Raw genomic sequence first — 26954 nt, 5'->3', positions numbered from 1 at the left:
GCATATGGAATAGCTTCCACATTTATGATTTTTTTCTTTCTTAAAGCTTGCTTTGGTGTGGAGAGATTAATTTTCACAAATCTTTTTTCGTTCAACCTCTACTTGGATTTCAGATTTGAAACTCAGCAACACTGGCCTACTGCTTGAGGAAAGTAAGCTGAAGCTAATTCCAAACAGGAGAATAAGCTTCAACAGGAATTCCAGGAGTCTCTGAAGAGTAAAATGTAAAAGAGTCTTGTCAAAGTATAGGAAATGGTAACTTTGGTTTAATGAGAGGTAGGACATTTCAGGCAGTGGGATCCAAATTTTTCTATCCGTGGTGCTTGCACAGACCTTTCTGACTTGTGGTTCATACAACTAATCCCATTGCTTATTGACAGTGGTGAAAACCAGCATTTTGCAGTAGCAGGCATGTATATAAAAATATAATATCTGCTGTAAAGATAATCCTCATGCCAACCAATGCTTTGTGCTTCCTTTTAGGAATGAGTAAGTGGCATGGACTGGTTTGTTCCAATTGTTAGTGAAGAGTCTAAGAATAGCCTAGATTTGGATATTCATACTTAGTAATTTCATTATCAAATTTTAACTTTGCTGCTATAAAAATCATCTGCAGAAATAAGAAATCTAGTGGAATTTACCTTTTTCTACCCAAACTGCTCCTCACTGAGGTAATAATACCCGGTCTTGTGAGAAGATGCACTTTGCATTGATTAATAAGTTAGTTCTTTGTACAATGTCTGTATGTGCACAGTTTTCAAAATGTGAGGTTTCTAATTTATATTTCCCAGAGACAGTTTAGCTGATCAGTCAGGAACTGTAATAATCTTCCTACGCAACCATGTGTAGGCTGGCAAAATTGTTGTGCATTTCACCTACATGTCTCAGAACCAAGAGCTTCCAAGGTGTTCTTGAACTTCTAAATGCAGTATCTCTGTCTTGGCAGACTTTTGCATTTTGTTGGTGTGCTCGTAGATTAAAGTGGCATGGTGTGCACACAGCCATAGACTGCATGTGGGCAGGACAGGAATTAGAAGAACAAAAATGTATGTTAGCATCCTTTAGAGAAAGGATATCTCAAAATCACTTTTGGGGGTGAGTTTGTGGACCTGATAGTACATTTAGAATTCTTTCTGGATTGTTTTTTTTTAATTTTTGCAGAATTTGGTGATCTTTTTTTATTACTGCCTAATTCTTCTTCATCTTTTAGTACTTTCCTGAGGAGATGACAACCTGCTCTTTCCTCTAACATATCTGAGAGAAGGGAGGTGATGGATATGAGCCAGCTCTTCCCCATGTAGGAGGAGGATGTTTCATCCCCTTCCCTCCATCCCTGAAAACAGCTCTCCCTTATCACACTCCTCACCTGAGGGTGGAGCAGAGCTCTTGAAGGCTTGTATTATTTGAAGTTCTGAGCCTAACTTTTCTTTCTGTCCTTCATGTCTTGGTTGGTGAAATAGAATTATAGTGGGAATAAGGCGAGAAGTTTCCAGCTTGCTTTGCAGCAGTAAGAAGACAGCATAGTTTTTTGTCCAAGGACAGCAAATAGTTCTTCCAGTCAAACTGGATATCTTGACAGAGAGGCCCCATTCTCTGAGTTTTCCATAGTTAATAACTCTCATGGGGAATTCTTAAAGCCTTAATAACTTTTCTTTTTACAAAAGATTTCCTAAAAAGAGAGAAGAAATCTTTAAAAAGGACTGATTCTTAGCAGAGAGCTATTTTGTTTGGGGTAATTTACTTTTATATGTACATGGGCAGGAGTGGAACAGTCCCAACAGTTTTATATTTCTTCTGCTGTGGCTTATTGTTCAGTTAATAAGAAAATTTTTTAAACAGATTCACAAGTCCACTCTAAAGAAGAATTCTTTAACACAGGTAGATCCCCTCTTCTTCTTGAGAGGAGAGAAACTCCTTGGGATGCTTTTCTAGCCACCATAAGTGAAACAACCAAGGAAATACTCAGGTTTTTGGTCAGGATATGGAAGAATTTACTTATGGTTGAGATAGTTAATAGGCTTCTTGGCAAAGTCTGGGAGAAAACAAGTAGCTGAATTCAAGTTGGTTTCTTTGGTTTTTTTTTTTTTTTTTTTTTTTTTTTTACCACATTGTCATCTCATTCCCTACCGCACTTGAATAGCAAACACTTAGTAGGAGCATGTATGAGGGGCTAGGGACGTTTCAGCGGGGAAGGATTCTTCATTACAGTCATGCCTCAGCAGAAGGAATTATCAAAATTATTTACAGTTCTTTAATCTGCACAATTTTGGCTATCCTGAAAACAATTGCAAATCTTCTAGCCTTCTAACAGGACTGTATTCACTTTTTTAAGGACATGGAATTTTGCCCTTAATTTTTTTTTTCCCCTCCAAAATTTTTGGGAATGACGTTCTTTCTTTTAATGCTATTCCAGTAGATACACCATTGCAGTGGGGGATGGCACCTGTAGGTCGAGACAGAAGGGGAAGTTGGGCCTGAGGAAGATGAAGTTCCTTTCATAGGCTTCCACTTCCCCAGGAAATGGAAGACATCTCTGATATCTACTTGCAGTAATATCTAACTGTTCAGCTGGTTGACTTCTGTGCTTTGCCAGCCCACCCAGAAAACTGCACATTAATGTCTGGCTTCTTGCTTGGAATGATGATGCATAAAGCTGAATTGTCCTGACAGGCTTTTGAGCTCGCAGCTCTAGGCAGTGACAACATCTGAGCCAAGTGTTGCAGTCATCTCTCTGTTCCTAATGCTGAGTCTTACACAGTCAAACAGAGCATAATATCACTGGAATGATGCCCTGAAGAGGAGACCTGCCAGTGTGCATCCTGATCGTTCTGGTGTGAGCCACTGGGCTGTGAAACAGCATGGATGTGCTGGGGGAACTCTCAGTGGGACTGGGCAGAGGCATCCACCAGGCACCTGAACTTTTTATCACAGCTTGAATTAGAGCAAGCAAATTACAAACCAAAAAAAAAAATCAAATATAGTTTTTGGCCTGAGACTGTTTAAAAGGAATAAATTAATAATTGTAGTTTAGTCTTCTAAGCTTTCTTGATATGCCTGTAAATTCAAAGGGCTTGGAATTAAATAGGTGAAGTGATCAGATTCAATCCCACGGTACTATGGAAATTTCTGACAGTCGAGATTGAGTTTGCCCACAGCTAAATCTCTTGCTAAGGTCGATTTTAATCTTGTTTTTGCTGCAGTACGACGTGAAGAACCGTCGCACATTTCTGAGGCGCACCAAGTACGAGAGCTTGCACCTGGAGGATCTCTACGTGGGCAGCAAAGTCACCGTTTTCTCCCGGCACCTGACCATAGTGGACTATGGCAATCTGTACACGTCTCGCAAGCTCGGCAGCCGCAAGGAGAGGTGAGAGGGGAACACTTGGGAATCTGGTGGTTGGGCTTTCGAAGTAGATATTTGCTAGAAATGAGGTGTCTCTACTAAGGTGGGCAGAAGAGGAGATGGCTTCATGTTTGCGTGCAGCTTGAAGGGATCTGATTTTCTGATGGCTGCAGAGAAGCAAAGTGGTGCCTGCTTGTGGTACCACTACAAGGCCAGCTTCTCTATGGTGTCAGCTGCTGGCTGCTCTAGGTACCTTGGGAGAGAAGAAGAGAGGAGGAGAATGGGTCCTCTTCAGCTTCGTTACTCAGCCAGGGCAGGCGGCAGTAGGGTTCTTGTGATTTGTGGATTCTCCTGAGGCAGAATTGATAGGTAACCGATGCGTGCTGGGCTTGAAAGGCCTGGACCTTGGGGAAGTTGCAGCTCTCTGGGATCTGTGCAGAAGCCTAGTGCCTCACCAGTCTGATCTACTCTCTGTTAGTAGTAATAAATGAAAGTACTAGAGAACCAGTCACATTCTCTGTTGTTTTTCCTCACTATGCAGATTTTTTCTGAGAATTTTTTTCAGCTTCCTTTAAGCTCTGTGTGTGTGAGGACAGAAAGTACAGTGCGAGAATGTCAGTAAAAATTACAGATTTGTTTGTTAAAACAAAGTTTGTCATGGATTAAGATAAGACTCATATTTTTGATTTAAAGACTTGCTTTGGAAAAGACTTTAGGAAGCCATCTGAGAGCAAATATCAGGACACAAGAATACAAGGACACTAAGGGTAATTTTGCTCTCATGTTCCCCTCCCAGTAAATGGGCTTGTTTTGAATTCTTCTTGGAGAGTTGTACATTAGCAGACACAGTGGAAGAGCTGCATGTTTTAACATACATCTTTGTCTTAACTGCACAAAAAAATTGTGAAAATGCCTGCCATAATTCCTTTCCAGAGGAGCTCTGATACTTCTGCAAGCTGGGGTTGTGCATGGTGAAAGTGCAGCAAAGGAGGTAGAGAACACTAGGGTATGGATCTTGTGTATGTGGCTACTCTTTTTGTTCCTCAGTGCAGCTTTGGGTAAATTACATCTTTATATCAGTGTAAAGTTGTGTACTTCCTGCTCTGCCTTAAACTAACATAATCCCTGATGCTCTTGCAGTGCTCATGCAGTTAGGCCAGGAAAAGGTGGTTTATGATAAAATGTCATTTTCTTGCAGTCTACACGGCAACACTGTAATTGTGTCAATGAACTGGTTGGTCTTGGGATGAGGCAAATTTTTGTACTGCTCTACAAAAGAAAGAAAAGGCATTTAGGACATGTCAGCTGTTTGGAAAATATTTTAGGAATGTTGGCTGAAAGATAACATAGATATTCAAGTGGAGTTACATATTCAGAATAGCCCAGAGGAATGGTAGTGAAAGGTGCCTTATTCAGGCAAGGCATCCTCAAAATCCACTTTCTTCACAAAAGCTTTCACTGAGTAAACAGGGTGATATTAAGAGAGTTTCCTTGGGCAAAACATTTGCATGTGAGTTATTTGGGTTTTTTGGCCTGTTCCTAGCAGGTTTTACAGCAGTTATTAGATATAATAAGATTTCTGCAGTGCATGATAATTCCCAAAATAATCCGCAGTTGGAATTATATTAATAAAGGTTGCTGTATGAAGCAGAATGGTCTGTGTCTTTTTTTGCCATTGTGCTGTACAGAACTATTGGCAAATCAATTCTTGCAAATCAATTCAACTTTGGAAATACATTTTTTGGTCACTCAATGGTGGGCACAGGCAGGCTCAGCAGAGGCCTTTGAGGGAGACTATGGAATGAATATTAAAAAAATCTTGAATGTTTTGACTTAGGAACCTTAATTTTTTTCAGCAAAACAGGTGAATGTGTCCCTAGGTACATGAGATACCAAACACATGTATAGAAAAAGGCTAGATTTATGCAGGCTCTTTATAGAATTGGGCTAGAATTATTAAGACAGTTCTATTTCAGTTTCTGTACCTACTTTTCTTAAGTCTTGGGTCAGTTTTAAAATATTGTTGTGTTTAAGTGTTCTGCATTTCTGTTGCCTTCCCATTGTATAATAAGAAGACCATCATGAACAGTGCCTAAAATGGTTAAGTGAGCATATGCTTACTTACAGTATGCCACGTAAGGAATCACGGGCATGGGACAGAGCTTTCTGTTTCTGTAGCCTTTCGCCTGTGATCCTGGGTGGTTGTAACCTGAGGTAAATTTGTCTGACCAGTGTGTCCTGTCTAAGTAGGCTTTACTTAGTCAGTATCACTGGTATTGAAAATGATGTTAGAAAACTTGTGTGTCACCCAGAAATACTTGTGTTGTGGTTTGAGTGGGATATGTTACTCTTACGCTTCTAATCATTGACATAATCAGCATTTCTTCCCCTACAAGACACAAGCTACTGTACATGCAGCAGTCCTATAATTAGAAGTAGGTAGGTCTCAAAGGCATAGTCACAGCATGTTTTGTGCATTGTTCCTTTGATCAGTTCTCATTTTCTGTTGTTTCAGTACTCATTGCAGTACTGTCACACAGTCCCTCTGAAAATGTAAGCTTAATTTTCCTTCTTTCTCCTTGGTTCTTAGACATGAAACTGTTTTCAAATCTACGCTACAGACTGCATCAGGCCAAACCCCATGAAACGTATTCCTAGTTAAAACTAAAAATAGGGCACGTGAATTGAAATCCAATCTCAGAAAGAGTCTTCAGCATCCTGAAGTATGCCTTTTGTATCCTGCTTACTTCTGAAAAGCTCACACTGAAATGCTTAAATATCAGTGTTAGACAAAAGATATTACAAGGGTTGCCCATTGCAGTTTGTATTAATGTCTTCTGGGTAAATTGCTTTGTAATGCAATATTTCTTTGCAAATTTGTAGGAATTACACTATTACTGAGACCCTTGAAATTAGACAAGTAAGGGACAATTTATTTCTAGCATTACCAGTCTGTCTCAAACCACCTGTGTAATATAAATTCAAAAAAGTGTTCCTTGAGGAAATGCAACTGGTGCTGGAGACCCCATTCCAGATGTTTGATCCTTACTTGTTCATGGGAAATGCCAGTGTTGAGAACCTCTTGTGCCAGGATGCAGGTCATGCATTGTGTGATTCTCATTGGTCAAACGTGCAAATTTATATCACAGGGTGTACCCTATGAATCGAGGCCCTCCTCCTCATGGGCCTCTATTCACGGGGTACACCCTGTGATATGACAAATAATACCACAAGATGAGGTGGAGCTGTGACATCCTTGGGGAAAAGGGGGATGGGCTGTAAGGCTGCATGGACCACGCTGCAAACCGTGTTCAGTGTTGGTGACAGGTTGGCCTTTCCTGATCTGAAGATGGGGCTAAACCAACTTTAACCTGCCCTGCAGTGGACTGAAGCGCAGTCTTGGTTGTCTGCATTCATGCAGTCTCTGGCTGCAGCCTTAATCTGTTGGAGTCCAGAGCATTCCTTTGGCTGCCCTGGAGGGTCAGAGACCTGGACAGGGGGGTCTGGGACCCTGGCCCAGAGCCCAGAGGGACATTGGCTTTGATCCCAGTCCATGGGAAAGGCTTCCTGCACTGTGGGAAGGATTGCAAGCCACAAGAGTGTGAAAGATAGTAGTTTAGCTTATCACAGGATGAGAAAACAGTAGGTTTGGGTTTTTAGTATAGAAGTGGATGGAAGCAAGGTGGAGGACTTTGGGCGTTGTCTCTTGCTTCTTCTTTCTTCTTCCCTCACTCCATTTTCTGCAGTGATGGTGGCACAAAGAAGTTTAAAGAGATTGGGTCAAAGTAGGGATGACCTGTTTAGTATAAGTGATAGGTATTGGCAAATAATGATACATAAAGAACACACAGCAATTAGTATAAAAGATAGTGACAGCTTAGTGCGAGGGGGAGTCACCAGATGCCCGAGCAGCTGCACAGACCTTAGTCGGGCACTGAGAAAATTGTAAGATAAGAAACAATAAACAAAGCGCGCAACCTTGAAAATCAGAACCTGAAGACTCCGTCTCTTTCTTGCATCTGGCTCAGAGCTTTGCAGAAGGCAAAAAGACTCTAAAACCACCTGAATCTCAGAACTAAAAACCGAGATTAATCCATCAGTCTTTTTGTATCATACTTCCCAATGGGTCTGAGCCTGAGGTGCTCCATGTGTAGGAGCTTTGTGGTGCTTGAGGAAATCTGTTTGTTTCTGTGCTCTGAAGGTCGTCTACGCCTCTCCCTTAGTTGCAGATAAAATGTCGCATATGCTCCAATCTTCCTGGTTACACTTCCTGGTCCTAACACCTCCCTTGCTTTACATTTGCTGTGAAATAGTCTGTCTCTTGCCAAAGCATCTGTCAATCTGGGGTCACTTAAGGTTCAGAGTAAATGTAGTGGAAGTTCATCCATCTCCTATAATCTCAGCATATTTGCCCTGGCTGGAATATATTGCTGCTAACCTAAGGGCTGCTTTCCATGCGATGCTGGTGTATAAAATAGGAAATTTGCAATTATTTGTCTTCCTTTCAGGGAAGTACTACAATAAAAAATTCCATCTTGGAGAGCCTTCTTTATTGGAAACAGTGTAAAAGATGGCAACTGCACTTTAAGATTGTCAGAGACGTGGCGTTTCCGAGATGCAGGGTTGAATAAATCTGGTGGTTTGTAAGCCGCACACATTTGCTGACTCACCCCAAGATGAATGCAAATAGAAAATGCAATTTTACAGACCTTCCTCTTGTGCTTGTTGTTTTTGATTAATAATATGTTTAGTGCTGATGGTGTTCTTGGTGCTATGCAAAGCTCACTAATAAAACTGTCCTGGCCCTGGGGATGTAGAGCATAAAAAGATAATTACCTAGAAGATAGGATGTACTTGGAAAAGAAGATGTGGGGGAGAGTGTAGAGATTTTTGGATTGATGTACCTTAGAATATAGAATATAGCTGTCAGTCAGTATAAGAGATGCATTACCTCCTCTGCCATCCTTTTATTGTGTCTATTAACAGTGTCAGCTATTTGGCATGCATGTTCTATACCATGAAGTTTTTATAATGTACCAAGCACAAGAGGATCTTCTTCTCAGGGAGGACTTCAGACATTTTAAAAGTATTAATAAAACAATAATTTAACTTTGAGCTTTATGGAAGAGGCACATGTTTAAGTAATATTTTTAAGCAGGGAATTTTAACAGCTTCAATTTTATGTATATGATTAACATTAGGAAAAAAGGGAGCTGAGCAAGCACAGGGAGAGATTAACAATTCAGTTGTGTTCTAACCCAGAGTGAGGAGCTGTCAAGATACCAATTAGCTAAGGAAGAAGTGGTCAAATTGTGTGCTCTGAGGGCAAATGGAGAAGTTGGTAAATAATAACTCCTGATGGAATACTGTGAGCTGTCTTGGGTTAGAAAGACAAGGAAATTATAATGTTCAAGGCTTGTTCTTATCAGAATAATGTGTTGCACAGGCATTCAAGAGCAGCATGGAAGTTGATGAGACACTGGGACAGTGAATATGTGACTGTGACAGAATCCCTCTCTTGACTTGCTGTTTTTCGGTCTGAATATGAACCCAACATGCACACCAAATGCTCTGAGGAAAATCGTGTTGGCTGTATCTCTCTACTTTTTTTTTTCCTCCCCAGAACACTGGCTTTGATTAAACCTGATGGAATGCCTAAGATTGGAGAATTATTTGATATTATTATTAATGCAGGATTGACAATAACTAAGGCCAAAATGATGCTGCTTTCAAGGTAAGGAATTTCTAAGGTTAGCTCTATTGTATCTAAATATTTTTGCAATTAAGAATATTCTCTAAAGCTATTCTGTGTTGTTCCACGTGTCAGATCCATTCCAGTAAGAGAGGTAACTCATGAAACACATCAGTTTCATAATTCTGTAGCTTCCTGAAAGCATTTAGAGATTTAAGGTGAGTATTAAAAAAGGATGTGCAAATGAGTATGGGTGATGAAATATGTCAGGTCTGTATGAACCCAAGGTGGCTGCCATAGCTTTAGCAATCCAGCAGTGTTTACTACTGGCATGTCTGTATGTCCTCACCTCAAGGCTTTCTCATACAGATGGTATTGCTGATTACAATAATGTGGTCTTTAAAGTATTTGATTTGCTTGCTCTCAGTAAATGCTGTCTTGATTTGTGTTCTCAGAGTTGTGCTTTTTAAACACTGAAAGTCCTAGGCAAAGCAAGTGATCTTCTGGTGGTGCAGGGTTGGACAGGTTTTACTCGTGCGTCTTCCGAATCCCCCACCTTCAGTGTTCTCCACTTCTTATTGAGCCCCGAGATTTAAACCAAGGCGTGTTTCAGAGGAAAGAGAGTATAATTAATTTACCTTAGAAGACTTTCCCAAAGTTACTGTATTTTTTCTCCGTTGCTGCTTTGCCAAACCTATTAGTATGCAACATGTTTTTGGAGAGAAAAAGCTATCTGTCTTACATAATACCATTTTCATGTGTTCTTATTGTTTATGTGTGAGGTCAGGAACAATTTTCCTTCACTTCAGAACCTTTTTGGCTTTCTATAATACTGATAAAATAACTATAAGACGTCCTTCTCTTGTCTCTGCATGCACCTGCAGCAACGTCTGATGGTACTGGTCCCAGATGCTCCATACAACAGCTCCAATTCACAAGTTCAAACAGTTTTCTGATGTTTCTTTACAATTCAAAATGTCTTTCAAACTAGCTTTTTTTTTTTTGCTTCCTCTCTCCTGCAATCTAAGAGATTTGATCTTGAAGTATTTTTTTGGGTGGTGCTTTATTTCAGTGTCTGTCTGAGAAGTCAAACTCTTTGAGCCAAGTCATGTGCTTTAGAGTTGACTCAGACTGAAGGGAAGAAATGGAGACTTGAACTTTTACTGCCTACTGCAATATAAAAATTTCTGGATGTCTTGTATAATTGAAAGTAATTGTTAATAAGCACAGGACTTGGCTGTGATACTGAATGCATTTAAATAGTGTCTTGAGTGTTTTGTGGTTTCTTTGCATACTATCTACTCTGTTTCTTGGGACTGTGCCATTTTAAAATGATAGAACTATGGCTTTGCCAAAGTCTTCTACCCTTAGATTTCTGCAGGCTTGCTTTTTCAGGTCATCATCTACTGCTTTCTTTAAAGGAATTATTAACAACATTTGTCTGTCAATCACTGTTAAGTAGATTCATGCTTTCTGTAAAAGCTGCAGCCAAGATACAAAAGTGTGGGCAGGAGCTTGCTTCTTCAGTCTCTTCCTTTAATCCTGTGTCAATTCAGCCTGTTATACATAGGTGAACACTGTTTTCCATTATTTGAAAACAGAGAACTAATAATGAAATTAAAAGGGAACTAAGTTATACAACACAACTACGCTTCGGTATTTATTTCAGTGGGAATTGTTAACAAGTAGTAGTGCTCAGTTTGTTTCAGAAACAGACCTCTCAAATCCTTCTATGAAGTCAGAAATGGTAATACTTAATCTCTTCACATATCCTTTTCATATTTGCTTTCCAAAATTATTTGGTGAATTAATATCAGAAGAGGATTTTCTGGTGAAATAAGGAATTGTAGGCAAACGTTTTGCAGAGTGTAGGCTTGAAGCGTGAGATTGCAAGAGTTCCTGTGTCTAGCATAATTTTTATATCATGCTTCTTAGTTTGAAATGGAAGGGAAGCAAATTTGCTGTATGGTTAATAAAAATATGTTGGATTTTGGATCTTGAATGGCTCATACTTATGCTGAACTAAAAGCAGCAAACCGGGAATTATTCAGGTCATTTTGATAAAAAAGCTGGAGAAATACGTGACTGTTCAAACACTGATAAATGTTAAGAAAATTATGTTGTTGTTAGGTTCTTCTTGGTGTTATTTCTTTCCTCTGGCAATATTTGGTTTAAGTCTGGACTGCAAATGGGAGAGAGGCATCAAAAGTTCCATTTCAGAACTAGAACTATGCCTTTGTTCATACTTGGAATCTGTTATTTGAAAAATATGCAGGCAATTTCTGTCAGTAAAGAGAGCTGCTCAAAATGTGCAAACTCATGAAGACCAGAAAAATTCAGAAGACTGTGATGCAGGTAAAAACAGCTTCCAAGTTGGAATCTCTTAGTCACCCTACAGCGCTGCTTTGATTATGAACTTTGTATCCAGAGTAGAGGTCAGCAATATTGCTTTCTTTTACCTGTCAATCCTCTTGAAGAGCTTGTCCTCTACAAATTCCAGCTTCAAAAAGTGGCACACACCAGGATTTGGAGCAAGCTAATACAGAGCCTGTCTTCTCAACAGAAATTCTGAAGCTGCAAAATAGCAGATTTAGAGCTGAAAAACTCCATGGATTTTTCTAGCTGTTGCCATGCAGAAAAAGCAGTTCAGTAAGCAAGAGTGAAATGTGAGAAGCAGCTAGGGAAAAAGCCAGGGAAGAGAGTAGGGTGGCTGGTGGCAGGGGCTGGTGGGGTGCAGGATGGTGTGTCCATCAATGGATGGATGGTAGCTCTGCACTGTGGTGGTCCCCAAAACCTGTGTAGTTGGGTAGCTGAGCCCAGTGCTGGTAGGAGCGTGTCTGTGGCGATGCAGAGCTTGGGAAGGGCTGAAATGTCTGAAAAGGACATTGTTTTGCTTCCAGCCCCTGGGGAAAGGCTGAGTAAGAGCTGTGCTGCACACACACTGGCTATGCCTGGTAGCCTTTGTTTGCCTGGCAGTGTAAGGAGGCCCCTCACTGCAGAAACCCCATTGCTTTGGAAGAAAGCAGTATGTAGTCACTGCTGGGTTTCCTGAGGAGATGTGCAAGACCAAATGGAGTTTTGAAGTGTGAGAGTGTGGGAGAAATCCAGTTTTAATATGGAGGGCATTGTGCTGCCTATGCAACTTGTAAGATTTGAGGACACTGAATGGAAACCAAGTATGCAGTATTTTGTTATGCACCACTTTAATCAAACACTAGCCTTGATAAAGAAGTGTTCCAGTGGAGCAGATAAATTCTGTGTTTATGCTTTAAAACCAAACTTCATTAATCAATATCCCCACTCAAACTGATGAATGATGAAAGCAACATAACAGCAAATGGCTTGGCAAGAAGGTGACTCTGCTGCATTTGTTTCTCAGCCTGAGAATGTGGGGACCATCAGTGACCCTGAAATGGGCTTTAGTAATTACTTCTCAGAGCGGGAGAATAAGGAGTTGTCAGCTATACTGATAGCCACACAAAATATGACAGAAATACAAATGTTTCTGTTATTGGACATGAACATCCAACAAGTTGTCCAGCTTAGGAATACATTGACTGTAGAAACATGTTTATTAATGATATTTGAATGAATGATAATTGTGGTTTTGGGGGGGGGGTGGGGGGAGGTTATATATATATCTCTGTGTGTGTGTGTGTATATATATGTGTATATATATATATAGCTATATCTGTGTCTTTTTACTTTCCCAGAAAAGAAGCAGCTGATTTCTATGCTGATCATCGAGCAAAACCTTATTATCAGTAGGTATATCAATTTCAGTTTATTGAATGCACGAAATTAATTTACCATATTTGATACCACAGGACCAGGGGAAAATCAGAGCTTGTATTAATTGAGTGGAGCCCTTTGCAAAGCATGCACCTTTTTTTCCTCCAGGGAGAGATCCTTATTGCAGCTATTCAAGGTTTTAACTCACACTTTTTACAACCCAGTGGTATCAGGGGAATGTCTTTTGTCCCTCAGAAGTGAAAATGCTCCTAACAGGCCAAAACATCAAAGCCAAGAGAAGGGATATCTTCAGGATCAGGGTGGAGCTTGCAGATAATGAGAATTAGGAGGAACACTTAGTTGTAAGACTTGATTTGGTAACAAGTACCTTAAATCATAAATAACTGAAAGGATAGTGCATGGGACAGTTTTTACTGTACTGCTAGCCTTGGACAAATGTCAAACTTCCATGATGCTAGACTGCTCCACCTAACGTGAGAAACTGTAGTCTTTCCATAACTCACCCAATGGATGCTTATGACCCAGAGACTGAGTCGTTTCTACTTTACCTGCAAGCAGAAACTTTCCCTGAAAGTGCCAGCAAAGTGCCTTTCTTTTCCTCCCTCTCCACTGGGCATTCTGCCTCTTTTAGGAAGAAAGTGCCTTGTGTTTTTCAGCCATGTTGGTGCCCGGGTTTGCAGTGATGTGGTTGAAAAACCTGGTTTCAGTACTGTCATGAAGTGCTTGAGAATTAGCATTGCCAGCTGCCCTCTGGCAACAGCAGCTGATTTTTGTGGGTCCTCCAGCCCTTCAGAGAGACATGGCCCCAGGCTATGTCTGACCATGAGAGGTCAGAGAATGGATGATTTGGAATTGCATTTTCTTTGCTGAGTAAGCCTGCTTGAATATGTTGATAAATAATCAAGAATTTTGCCTGCAGTGTTATTTCACAGATGTCTATCTATACTAATGGTAATTGTCTGAGGAACTGTAGCCTTTGTCCGCTGTGATGTGCCTCTCCCATCCTACAGTCCTATTGGCTACATCTTCTGTACAGGATTTTTCTCTAAATTAGAAATAAATAGCTCTAGAGCATTCCTAATCAAATAGAAACAAGGAAGTTCAGGGCAGTAAAGTGTGAAATCTACAACTAGTTTTTATTTGGTGTCGTATCTTGTCTTTAAATTCAGATTTAGTTTGCGAGTTCACTAGTCAATGTAAGTCTAGTGAATAGTAAGGAAAGATAACAATTATATTGTTTGGAAAAGAATGGTTTTCATATTGAAAAATTTTTAAAAAAAATGTTCAAGGATTAGTCTGCAGAGTAAATAGTGTTGTAGAAATTGCTATTTTCTTGGATCTACGTATGTGTACTGTTTAACTGTCCTAAACAAGCAGACTCTGACCAACAGAACCTGACTTCCAATAGCTTTTTATTGTGTTGTTTCTTTGTGCAGCTTTTCATAGTTTTATTTTTTTTTTTTCCAAAAAACTACTGGAATTTCTCTTTTCTTCTTGACCAGTGATCATTAGGAAAAAGGCAGTTGGAGAAGCATGCACATCCACAATTATAATTGTGTAAAGCTTTTCTTTTAAACAAAATAGTACAAAACCCAGTCAATATTGTCCTTTGTTGGTTCTGTCCAGACTAAGCAGTGAGAAAACAGGCATATTGGAATGCATGTTTTGTGGAGATACTGAATTATAGTTATGGTATTTTGTTTAGTTTTTAAATGAAATTTTTGGGTTACCAATTTTGGGTGGCTGTTTTCAACTGTGAGGTGGTCAGGACAGGAGGCAGGCTGCTCCTGACAACCTCTTCTTACTTGGATTCATCCCATTAAAATCACTTGAGTTATGCCAAGATGCAATAATTCACTTTATGAGTAAGTCCTTTATCCCATGCAAACTTGTCAACTCTTTCTCTTCTATCCCACTTTGGCCTTTGGCTGGGCAAAATCTGTGGGAGAGATCTGTGGGGCAGTGGAGAATTCAGCTTGAAAGCAGTGCTGACGTTCTGTCAGTGGGTACACATCCAGGTCATGTATGAGAGCCTTGAAATGCTGCTGTGCGGAGGAGGAGAGCTTAGGAATCATTTCCTGTCTGACCAGGACACCTGTACTGATCCTTTAAAAATTCTTTTGAAATCTAAGACTACAGAGTAGCTTGAGTGAGTTTGGGGTATCTACATGTGTTTTTTCTACAACCATAATAAGGGAGTGTCTGCGCATGACCTAATCTAACCTCTTCCTCAAAATAGAGTCAACTTCAAAGTTGGATCAGGTTGCTCAAGGTCTTGCCAAGTTGATTTCTGAGCATCTCCACTGGATCATGTTTTTGTTGGTTTTAATTTGTAGCATGGATCACCATGTGCTGTTTCCATTTTGCAGTGAGCTTCTCCAGCTTATAATGAGTGGCCCCATCCTTGCTATGGAGCTCTTAGGAGATGATGCAGTGAGTAAATGGAGAGCAATAGTGGGGCCAGCAAACCCTACAACGACTGAGAGTGATACACTGGACAGCATCTCAGAGAGCTTTGGACATTATGGCCTCAGAGATGCAGCTCATGGCCCAGATTCAGTTGCTTCAGCTGCTAAAGTAAGTTTTTGACTCCTTGACTGAGTTTTTTTTTAACTTTTATCTGATAACAACCAGATTAGGAATTTCTCATTTTGTTTCCACACTTGAGTTCAGAACTGGTTTACATATTCTTTATGGCTCCTTTTTAGCATGGAAAAATAAACTGCCTGAAAACAGAAATCTTGTTTATCACAGAAGTGAATCTTGGGTGCTTTGATCAGGAGAGCATGCCTAGTCATTTTTAATGTCTCCTGTACATCACAAACAGTGAGTTAATTGCATGAGTCATGTAATCTACCTAGAGTCTACCAATGTTGGTCGTAAAAAGAAAGGGATTAAACAATTAAATCCTTTTGTGCCCTCTTGTATTTTGCATACCTGTTCTCCTTCACAGTTCTCACGAATGCTGTGCTTGCAGCCTACTTTGCTGTTATTGTTCAGAATGAAAAATTTTAAAAGCTGCTTTGTAGTGCTTTGTGCTTTGAGGGGTAACACAGTGGACATGGCTTTGAGGAGTTTGGTTCTGTTTTGCTCTGTTTGCAGTGTTTCTTTTCTCAACGCTAAGAAAATGCCCTGGGACTGGGTAATAGATATTACCATTTCTGTGGAATTAAAGTGACTTTTGTGTGCACTGTTGTGGGATAGATATGCTAATAAATGATGGCAAGAATAAAGTTTATCTCATGGTTGATTGATGTGTCGCTGTAGTGTCTCAGCTGTAGACCACTTTAGCTGGGGAAAGAGAGATACCAGTTATTGCTCCCTCGATTCTAGTCTTCCCTCTGTTTGAATTGGACCAACTGCAGTAGCACAGCTGGAGAGAGACCTGCCTCAGAGTACCTAATAAGGTGCCAAGTAGTGCGTGCTAGAAGTTGTGCCCAGAGGTCATACCCTGGTGGTGAGGGCAGAGTTGGGCAGCCTCCCCTTGCCGTGCTGTTGGGCTGTGAGGTACAGCAGGCTGACTGCAAAGCACAGATTGTTTTCTGCTGGCCAAGCACTCACCTTGCTGCTCTGCACTGGGCCTGAGCTGCTGGACCCTCTCGCTGCGCCTAGGGTTTTGGCATGAAATCAGATGTCAGACATGAAATAGTTTTTCTGCTGGCCGACTGGATGAACGTGTTACAGACTCAGAGTCAGGAATAAAAGTGATCTTTTCTGATGGAGACTTATAGTCAGCAAAGTCTTTGGAGTTCTGGTTAAGTAGTTAGATGTCTTCAAGTATAAGGGTGGAAGTTTCTCTTTTTTCCTGTGTACTACCATGACAACTGTGCCAGCTTCTGAACTGAGAGTGTAGGAAAGAGTATTAGCATAAATTCTTGGTTAGAAGCATAAGTGTGTGCTTAGGTTTTAGTTTGTTGTTCTCGTTGCATTTCATTATTTTTGAAATGCTGTCTGAAAGCCCTGCTCATCTGCAACATTTTTATGATGCTGTAGGTGTGTGCCTCTTTGTGGTGTCACTGATACCTATCTTTAATAAATCAAGCAAAATTTGGGATTTAGTGCCCCTGCGCCTTTATTAATTTAGTAGGCCTAGTATTATATGGCTGTATAGCTGTTGCTATGGAAACCAGTTGGCTGTGCCTGCAGAAGATTTGCTGGAAAGAAAGAAATATAAGATAAAGGGACCTAAATGAACTCTCCTGACAGAAAACTGAAGTCTCAACCACATTTAATGAACACATTGGAAGCTGAACACTTAGAGTGGAAAGCTGCATTGTTCTTTTGATGGCTAAATGACAAGTGAAAGTATGTCTCTGATACACTCTAAGCTGCTGTCTCTCTACAGGCCAAATTTTGTAATTTCTTTAGATCAGGAATAAAGGGTCAGGAAAACAATTATTTTTTCTTAAGGCTCCACAAGATTATAGTGTGACTTTTCATTATGCCAGTCCTTCGGCATTATTGAGTTCGTTTCCTTTTATGAATTTTAAAGGATAAAACTAAGTGTTAAATATTATACACATTTTACTGCGTTTTTCTGGCTGCTTCTCTTAGAGTAAATAGTAATTAACAGAGTTGGATAAGTTCCTTGAATCATGCAGCATTTTATCAGTAGAAGGATGTAAGGAATGAACCCTGTTGTCTCAGGTGTGCCCACTTAAAATGTGGATTGTTTGCCAGCAGAAAAACAAAGGCCCTTTTTCCTTCTGTTGAAAGATCCATTGTCCGGGATCCATTGTCCAAGATCCACGCCAGGACAAGTTTGAATTGTGTAATTCTTAAGGAAAGATTTACAGAAATTATTGAAGTGTCATGAGCTAAATTTGAGTCTATTCCATTTAAGCTGAGCTAGTAAATGAAGGGAGACAATTCCAGGAAATGGCCTTTAGCACTGCTACTGTTACACAGGAAAAAATCAAATACATTTGGTTGGTAGTATTTCTTGGATGTAATTTTTCTCTTAAATAGAAATTTATAGATTCTCTCGTTGAATTTGACCAATAGGTATGAAATGGAACCTGTGTTTTGCACACTTTTTTAATTGGCAGATTGTGTAACATATGTGAATAAATGGTATGGAAAAAGTGTGAAGCTGGCAGTGAACAGTGAAAAAATATCACCAAAGAAAGAAACCTGACTTCCAAGTTCACCCCAGTATGGTCTAAGACTCAAGGTATCTGATGCCTAAATAGTGGTGGCGGGAAGAAAGAGATTGAAGGCAAAAAGGTTCCTTTGAGTAATTGAGTTCATCAGCTTCAATTCAGTAAGACTTTTAAAAAAATTGTAGGGCAAATAAAGCATGAGAAATGACTCAGCAATTTTAGACAAAGTTTAATTGTTTAAGACAAAAGGAAAAAAATGTAAACAATTTGGAAGGAGATCAGTTTTGTATATGGAAAGAAAATGGATAGTAGTTGTATCTTTGCTTATATAGTGGAAAAGATGATTTGAAAAAAAGGAAACATAAAATATGTGTATAAGGGATTTGGGTTTGGAAAGATGTTGAGAGAAGAGAGAGCATTGGTAGAACTGGGAACACCTCTACCAAATGATTGTTGCATCAGCATTTTGAATGCTCCGAGTGTGAACATACTGCATTGCAGAACTGAGAAGGAAAACGTTGCAAGAAATACTCCAATCCTGGTTTTATGATTTTAGCAATGGTGCCAGAGAGGAAAACTTACATGTGAGATAATACTTTAGGGAAGAAGTATTTGTAGAAAGAAAACAATCTGCACAGAAGGTTTATCTTCTCTGATTATGGGTACTTCAGATGTTGTTACTCATGGTAAAAGCTGATGTGTGCAGCTAGATCAATCTAAAATGTGTTTAATTACAATTGTTTTCAGGAGCTGGAGTTGTTCTTTCCCTCCAGTGGAGGTCGTGGACCAGTCAGCAGTGCAAAATTCACAAACTGTACTTGTTGCATTATTAAGCCTCATGCTGTTAATGAAGGTAAGCAATGCAGATAGCAGAGGAGAAAGCAGTGTGTGTCCATTGTATCCATGATGATTCCTGTGCCCTCCTTTTGAGAGAATGAGGCTGTGTGAACACAGGGTGTATTACAGTACATGCAAAGCTTGCAGATACATTGTCTTCCATGCACATTTAGTATTTCTGCAGTTCATGTCCATGAAGAGTGAGTGGGTTGTGTGCTTTCCATGCAGATACTTGTTCACTTCAGGGTAAGAAGGGAGAGATGAAAAAGAGAAGGGTTGAAACTTATATGAGGTTTGATGTATCTGATGGCTTCCCATGTTCTTGCTCCTGTCTGCCCAGCACAGTCACCTGCTGGAGGTTAGCATCCTCCCAACAGAGTGAAAGCAGGACACCTGGCCATGAGCCAGGGCCCTCCACTCAGGCAGTAGCGCATCAGATTAAAATGACTCACAAAGGCAGATCTGTGCTGTTAGGAATCTTGTTCTGCTGAATGCAGTGGGGATGGAAAGTAGGAAAGGCTTGTTTATGAAAGTGAGCCAAAGACCTAAAGCATTTGGTAGATTCTTTGATGCTTTCTGTGCTGGAGAATGCCCTGGGAGTTTGCCATATGAGTATTGGAAATGTTTAATGCTGTACTGTTACCGTGCAAAAATAACCTCGCCTGTGTGTCCTGTACTTAGATCCAGGAGCATGTGTAGGAGCAGTGAGTGCAGTAAAATATTTTGACTTGGGCACTGAAACAGTATTTTTGAATGCAGAATAAATATCACCATGTGAGAGCATAGGGTTTTTTCTTAGTAAGATACAGACCACACTGCAACATTTTAATCACTTCTTTGTAGATAGCTTAAATGGAAACAGCAGAAGTGGCTGGAGCAGTTTCCAGGCCTTTCACACCTCAAGTGGGATGTCTGGAGAGCTTGCTGAAATAAAAAAAGAGGCTTTCACGAGAAGGAGTTTCGTGGTTGCTACTGATAATGTGCCTGTTATCCCTTCCAGACCTTGCATGGTATCTGCTACTGATAAGTCTGCCATGCAGCAAAGACACAGCGATGTTCCTTTTACAGAAATATGGGCAGCAGCTGGGACTATGATTTTACCTAGCTACATGTTTGCAGAGGAGAAATTTTTCTGTGGCAGGATTGTTAGGGTCCCTCATTTGAATGTAAAAATAGCAAAGGGGATGTCTTGGACTGTTTTTTTTAGACTTAAGATAAAATTTCTATTACATATAGAGTTTCAGACTCTTATCTTAGTGAGCTCAGGTTTTCTCTTCCTATTTTTAATCTTACTCATCTCTGTAGATTTCATAGTGTCCTGTCTGTTCCTTTTTTTTACTTGAATTTCTCTGATTTTTTCTGAGTTGCCAGAAGACAAATTGTGACCCTATTTGCATATCCCTCTGGGAGTGTGGGTGCTTTTAGGAGGGTGAGGGTGGTGAGAAGAGGAGGTATGGATGTAGGTAAGCAAAAAATGCATGTGCACATCCAGCTTTGCAGTGTGAGTGCTGGTCTTAACGTCCCCTATGTAGTCCTGGCATCTTACAGAGCCTGAGGTCTTAATGTCCCCTATATAGTCCTTTTTCTCACACTACAGAGGGCTGGAAAATCAGAGGACAGCTGCCAAAAAAGAAACTAAAATTTGAATGACAAAAAGTGTACCTTTTGTGAGCGTTCTCCCTCCATGCAGCTGTGATTACTACCCCAACAGAATGACTTTTCTAAGTCAGCAAACTGTTCTAACACTTTGTTGTGGTTAAACGGCGGCTGGCAACCAAACCCCCTGCAACCACTCGCTCGCTTCTCTGGAATCAGGGAGAGAATCAGAGGAGTAAAAGTGAGCAAACTCCTGGGTTAAGATGAGGACAGTTTAATAAGTAAAGCGAAAGCTGCCCACACAATCAGGTACATGGAAGCACAGCAGCTGGAGAGGAAATGAAATCCTGGCTGGCCTTCAGTGGGAAAAGGTAGTTTGGCAAAGCCAGAGGCATGGAGAGAAAATCATGTGGGTCAAAGCAGCAGAGCCTCTTTTGCATTGGAGTTTTGATTTGTGCTCCACAAATTTTCAGTATTGAGTATCTAAAAATAAACCTTTTTGCAATTTCCTATGCACTGCTGAGGCTTTGAACTTGGCTATCTAATTACCATGAATATAAGCTGCTCATTGCTTATTTACAATTACATGAAGTTTCATTTACGTACTTGAGTTTATATGGAGATTTAGTCTTTATTTCTATAGAGATATTTGACTGAATTAATTATTTGAATTTTTCTTTTTGGTCCTTCTCCCTAGAGTTTCTTTTTCCTCCAGAGTCTGATTCTTAGAAGGAAAAATCTTCCTGGTTTTCTGTCCTGGAGGATAATTTGCTTTAATAGCAGCTGTAAACTAGGGTGCTTCTCAGTGAGCTTAACTTGCTTACAGAAGGCTGGATGTAATCTCTAGTTTATGCTGGTTAATTCTTGGGCAGAATACTCTCTTGAAATGACTTTGATTGCCATAGCTGGTTCTTATCCAGTGATAAAATAGAGGAAAATCAGTGTTGGTTTTATCTCTGGCTTTGCTTCCTCTCTCCTGATGGACATGCAGAAGCATCTGGTCCTAGCTAGCCAAGCACAGCAGGACCTGGTGCAGTGCCCAGGCACCTGAGAATTCCTGTAAGCAGGAGTGTCAGCATGTCTGCCAGGCTGCAGGGGAACCCTGAGCCTGATAAAGGGTGTTGGGGACTAAGGTGAAGTTTAACCTCAGCTGTCAAGAGTGCTGGTAATGCTGGAGTGATGGCATCGCTGGCCCTCTAGGAATGTGTGCCGTGCACGTCTCTTGAAGAGGTAAGGCCATAGCTATTTTGTCAGTCTGGTGTCAGCATATCTTCTGTGGAGGATCAGAAATGGGTAGGCCATGGAAGGCAGTGTAGCCCAGAGCTCTGGACTAGACAGCTTTAGCTCACCGGTGCCTCCTCCCAGTGGAGGTGGAGAGCTTTTTGGCTCTGAAGAGGCTTTACGAGAATAGTCCAGTTCCTCTTCACTGAGAGCTAGAAGAATGCAAAAGCAACCTGATGCTAGTCCAGGCAAATTTGTTCTAACCAGGGTTGCATCAGGGAGACATGATGTGGTTTATCCCCTCTAGAATCCGCTACACTTCTCAGAGTCTCTCGGTTTTCTCCTCATCTCCTGAGACCAGTTTTCAGTCAAGGAGGATGGTGACTATTGAGCACAGCTCTAGGATTGTATGGTTGTTTAATAATCTGAGATTTTTAGTGTGGGTCTGAGTTCTGTAATCCTTCTGCTTGTGCTTCTGATGCTTGAGATAAAAGATCATAGTTGCAATCATTAGACATTCTCTGCTTGTAATTCCCCTCATGTTAGTAGATCTGGACGTATTAGCACTAGTGCTCAGAAGCCAAACTTGTAGATTTACCAGAGTGGATAAACATCAGTTTAATGCCCTTAGTTGATGGTTTTGTAAGCAGAAATAGCAACCTATAGATCACTGGGTGGGATTAACTTTTAATATTTTTATGTGTAACAGTTTAGTCATGTTTGTGGTAGGAAGTAGACTTCAATATTTCATGACTGGTTTAAAGTTTCTTTGATGTGGCCTTCAGCTTCATCCTTGGAAAAATTAGCAGGGGAAAATTTTTAAAATAGAGATGACCAGGCTGTAAAGGCTGAGGTCAGAAGTGTGTAATATGCAAACTGAAAAGTCTGCCTAGAGGCAAGGAAGCCTCTATGATTTTGAGAGGACCTAGGCATGAGACTAACTACTCAGACAGGTTTGCTCTACTTGTATGTGTTAAGCTTGAGATTTTGTTCTAACATTTCTGGTAAGTTAAATACTTTTTCCTCTTAATTAAAAAATATACAGTGCTGTCTTCCACAGTATTCTTCAACTAAAGAAAATTTAAATCTCATGGATAATAAAAGGAGCAGGAATACCTTCTTGCCAAGTGGGAAAGATACTGTGTGGAAACATGGTTTTAGACCTGTTCAGAGTGGATGATAAAACTTACAGAGCTCTTCTATATTAACTTACTAGCTAGTGGACAACTTTAGAAAGTTGTAGAACTTTACATTGATTAACAAAACGTTGCACGACAGGAAATCATAAGAATCATATTTCCTTCTTTATGCAAAGACAGAAAAATTCCAATTGAGAGCGTAGTTTGTAGCTCCAGAGACAAACCTGAATGTGACAAAAAGAATACCAAGGATGGTAGTTCAGTCTCAGGCAGGTACAGAAACAAGGTTTACTTAATGTAGAATCTCAAGTGAATTTACTGTATAAGAGAGAGTGAGGAGAAGACTGTAGAGCATGGGAATCCAACATTGCAGTGGATTATCTGACTGCAGACAACTGAAGAACTGTCCTGACACACAATACACTTGCTGCTCTTTGAAAGAGAGAAGGTGTCACTATGAAAATGTCCAGTTCACCTCTGTATAATGCTGAGTATACTTACATGTGTGTGGTTAGCAAATTGAATGAGCTGGAAAAGAAAAAGAGGTGGTATAGTAGAGATACAAATCTACTATCACTCTCAGCACAACTTATTTCATAGTTTTTTCTCAAGTTTTCATTGTTTTTTTCTCAGGACAATTTGTATTCACTCTGGGAATTGTTTCCTTTTTTTACCCTTTTAGGCATAAGTTTGAGTGATTGAATATTTTTCTTTTCAGGAGACCTTGAATTAGAACAGGGTTTTCAGAAAACTGGCTTGAGAAAAAGTGAGGAGTGCAGTTTTCTCATAAGTAATCTGACAGTACATCTTCTGTCTGTGATAAGTGTGCAGATAATAGAAAGGTGAAGTGCAAATGTTGTGCAGTTTACCTCACTGTAAGCAGAACCTTTCCATGGATTTTGTCTACAAGACTGAGTGCAGTGCCAGGGGGCATCAGTGCTAGCCTTCACGCACTTAAGAGTTTGAAGTCTGGAAGGAATTATTTGCAGATAGAATCTGTAAGTGAAAAAAAAAAAAACCAAAATAAAAACAAACCATAATTGTGGAATGAACACAAATCTTTGCAGATACTTCAGAGTGGATGGTTTGAGATGTGACCTCAGGGGATTCCCACCTGCAATATGGCAATCTCAGTGCTGCAGTCATGTGAGGGCCAGCTAGTACAACACCATGCTTTCAGCTGCAGGCATTCTTTTGCAGACAGATTTGCCCAGGGAGAGGACATACTTATGTCAAATGAAATGCAGTTTGTTTCTTATGTTTTCTTTGTGTGTATATATATATATATATATGTATATAATATTTAGGCTGTTGAGCCATTTGATGGTGTCTAGTGGTGCTGGGGTTTTTTTAGTTGGTTGGGTTTTTTTCTCTTTAGAGAAGCTAGGAAAAAGTGATTAAAATGAAAACAACCTACTTTGCCACTTCATCACCATTTTGTTAGAATAAAAAAAAAATTAGCTTTCATGAGATCAGTCATCCTTATGCTTCCATCTGTGTTTTTAATTCTTTGCTGTAGTTGTAATGATGGATATTCCTTGCCTGGAATGTTTGGTTTTGAAACCAAGCCCACAGTGTTTCTTTTTTATTTCTGCCTTATCGGCTTAGACTGATTCTGGATTTCAATGGCTAGTGGGGAAGTGACATCTATCTAAAGTATGAAAAATATATAAGTATCATGTCCAGTTTCTGGGCATTCTGTTTCAAAAATGACAGAAAAAGAGAGCAAAAAGAACAAGAGATTTAGCCAATGAAAACTTGATGGCTTTAATTTATTTAACCCAAGATGGGTAGGACAGGAATATACAGCTTTCTACAAGTACATTTACAAAATATGAGCATATTTACTAATTTAGATGAAAGGAGATTTAATGTAATCATTAAGAAAAGCTTTGTAGTGTATCACTGGCCTGATATTTGATGATGTAACAGAACCTGAAGTTGCCAGAAATTTTTGAGAACATTTTAGAAAAATGAAAAAAAATGTGGCCATGCCTAATCTAACTCACTGTACCTTGGAGAAAAAGGTAAGTGTATTGAAGCCTCTTCTTTGAGTGCCCTTTTCAAATCAGAGTGTAAGGAGAAAGGCAACTGGATCTGAAAATAGACAAGGCAAAAAATGTAGGAATGTGTGATAGTCTTTTGTCAAGTTGAAAATAAATTACAGAGCTTACAGAGTGTTTAATCTTGTTCTAGGACAGTGAGTTGGTGAACCTTCCAGATTGTAGGGGATCTCATGAAGATTTTAACCTCCAAAATTAATTTAATTGACAGTGAAATGGTAAAGTTATTGTTTATAATTGTGGGCTAATACACATTCCAAGGAATAATTTTAACCACTTCCTCTGTGTAGCTGTAACCATTCATGAGAAGTCCCATGCACACTATTCAGCAGGGATAACCAGAAAAAAAGGAAAGAAATATTACTAAGCTTGTGAATGGTTTGAAATACAATACTGAATGCCTTCGTATAATCCAGTGGTACAGCCTCAGCTAAAATATTGTATTTAGTTTTGTTCACACTTAAGAAATAAGCAAAAGTAAATGAAACTTATTATAGCCATAGAAACATTCTACTAGCCAGAATGATTGACCATAATCTTCTTAAGTTGAAAGAAAAATAAAATCTGAGTGGATGTGCTAAAAGAGTACAAAGTAATGAACATATTGAAAGAAAGAGCAAATGAAACTGGATATTTATTTTTTAAACTTTCTCTTAACACAAGAACAAAGAAAGACAGAAAACTAAGCTTTTCTGGGTTTGGGGTTTTTTTGTAGATACCCAACCGTCAGTTTGAGTTCAGCATAACTGTTGCACAGATATTGACCTTTCTTCATAATATTGCTTTCTTCTTCAGATTCTCTTCGCCAATGGCTCACACTGCCCAGCCAAATTGCTGGATGCTTTGTGCAGTCTGGCTGTGATCTTTGCCTTGAATTTCTCTATGGGCTTTTGTGTCCAAATGCTATCTATGACTCTTCCCATCTGTTCCCATGCAAGAATTCCCAGAATACGTTTTTTCCCTATGGATTTTCATCATTCTCTATCTTATAATGCCTTGTCTGACACTCACATGTGTGGTCTTGCCTTGTTCATAGCAGTTCAGAAAGTTGCAGCTGGAATTAAGTCTTTGAACCTTTCACCCCCTTTGAAGCTGTCAGTTCCTGTTTTCAGCCACGTCACACACTCGGTCATTTTGCTCTCAAGGCCCCCTGAGATTTACTATCTGCATGCATGATTTCTCTTGTCATAGCACTATCCTGACTTGTGTTTTCCAGTAAGGCCATGGTGATATCTCTTATCTTCACTCCTTTAACTTTTAGTATTTTCAAATTAATATTTTTTGTAAAGGTTTTCGCCAGTGCTGCAGTGTTGACAAAGTTCTCCATAAATGTCTGTAAAGCTGCCCTTCAAACTTCTCGATGTTCTCCTTTAATGCAGTACCTAAACAGAAATGAGGAATAATGGAAAATCCTGGACTTCATGGCTATGAACAATATTCTCTCATCATTTCCTCACATGCTGCTCTCCCTCCTATCTGTACCCACTGGTCTTTTCTTTCCTTCCTCGTTGCTAGCCTGGGTGGTTTTTGAGGTCCTCCTCTCCTTTGCTGGGCCAGAGTGTCACTCAGGAGACGCTCTGTCATTCCCTTGGTGTGCTAGAGCACAGGTGGCATATCCTTTTTCATCCGGTACACAGTGGGGCTGGGAGACCAATAACTCTGGATTATCACTGTGACCAAACTTTTGAGCACTCAAAAATTGGTGTATTTATGCTTCATAGTAAAAGTGCCTAGAGCTGTGTTATTTGTAAGTAGAAAAAGAAGAAGAAGGGGGAGAAACCTTTTTCTTCAGGGTATTGATTGACCAACTGATAGGAAGAAGTGCACTTTTTGAGAAAGACATCTGTCATTTACTTACTGCCCAGTGTTTTTCAATGTTGTCTCAAAGATTAGCAAGAACTTCAACTGAAGTACATTGCAGGAGTGCCCGGCTCTAAATCCCACTTTTCCATCTTCTAGAGTTCAAAGAGGACTTTGCTTGGAGTCAGATCTGAATGAGATTCTGTGGAGTTTTGAAATAGGACCTTACCTCTTGGCATTAAAGAATCGGATTATTTCATTGTACTGTGAAGTAAGATTGCATTTCAAAATGTCAGAAAAAGACATGAAATGAAGTTGCTACTTATAGTTAGTGATATGTTAAGCACCCAGTACAGGTTACTTTTAGAAATATGTTACTGGATGAGGTGGAACATCAATCTGATCAGT

General features: G+C 39.8%; 1 protein-coding gene across 2 annotated transcripts in view; it reads left to right on the top strand.

Annotated features, from left to right (window-relative positions):
- The window catches only part of NME7 (NME/NM23 family member 7), an 87821-nt gene that overhangs the window by 17888 nt on the left and 42979 nt on the right, over window positions 1-26954 (top strand). For both annotated transcript variants that reach the window (XM_040091196.2, XM_040091205.2), the window contains exons 3-7: window positions 3201-3367; window positions 8967-9077; window positions 12749-12799; window positions 15158-15365; window positions 18638-18743. In XM_040091196.2, coding sequence (XP_039947130.1) covers window positions 3201-3367; window positions 8967-9077; window positions 12749-12799; window positions 15158-15365; window positions 18638-18743 — 643 coding nt within the window. The remainder of the gene's footprint in view (window positions 1-3200; window positions 3368-8966; window positions 9078-12748; window positions 12800-15157; window positions 15366-18637; window positions 18744-26954) is intronic.

The sequence above is a fragment of the Hirundo rustica genome, chromosome 2 (assembly GCF_015227805.2).
Source record: "Hirundo rustica isolate bHirRus1 chromosome 2, bHirRus1.pri.v3, whole genome shotgun sequence".
NCBI classification, from domain to species: Eukaryota; Metazoa; Chordata; class Aves; order Passeriformes; family Hirundinidae; genus Hirundo; species Hirundo rustica.
Note: the sequence above shows the minus strand (reverse complement) of the source record. Positions and strands in the feature narration are given on the sequence as shown.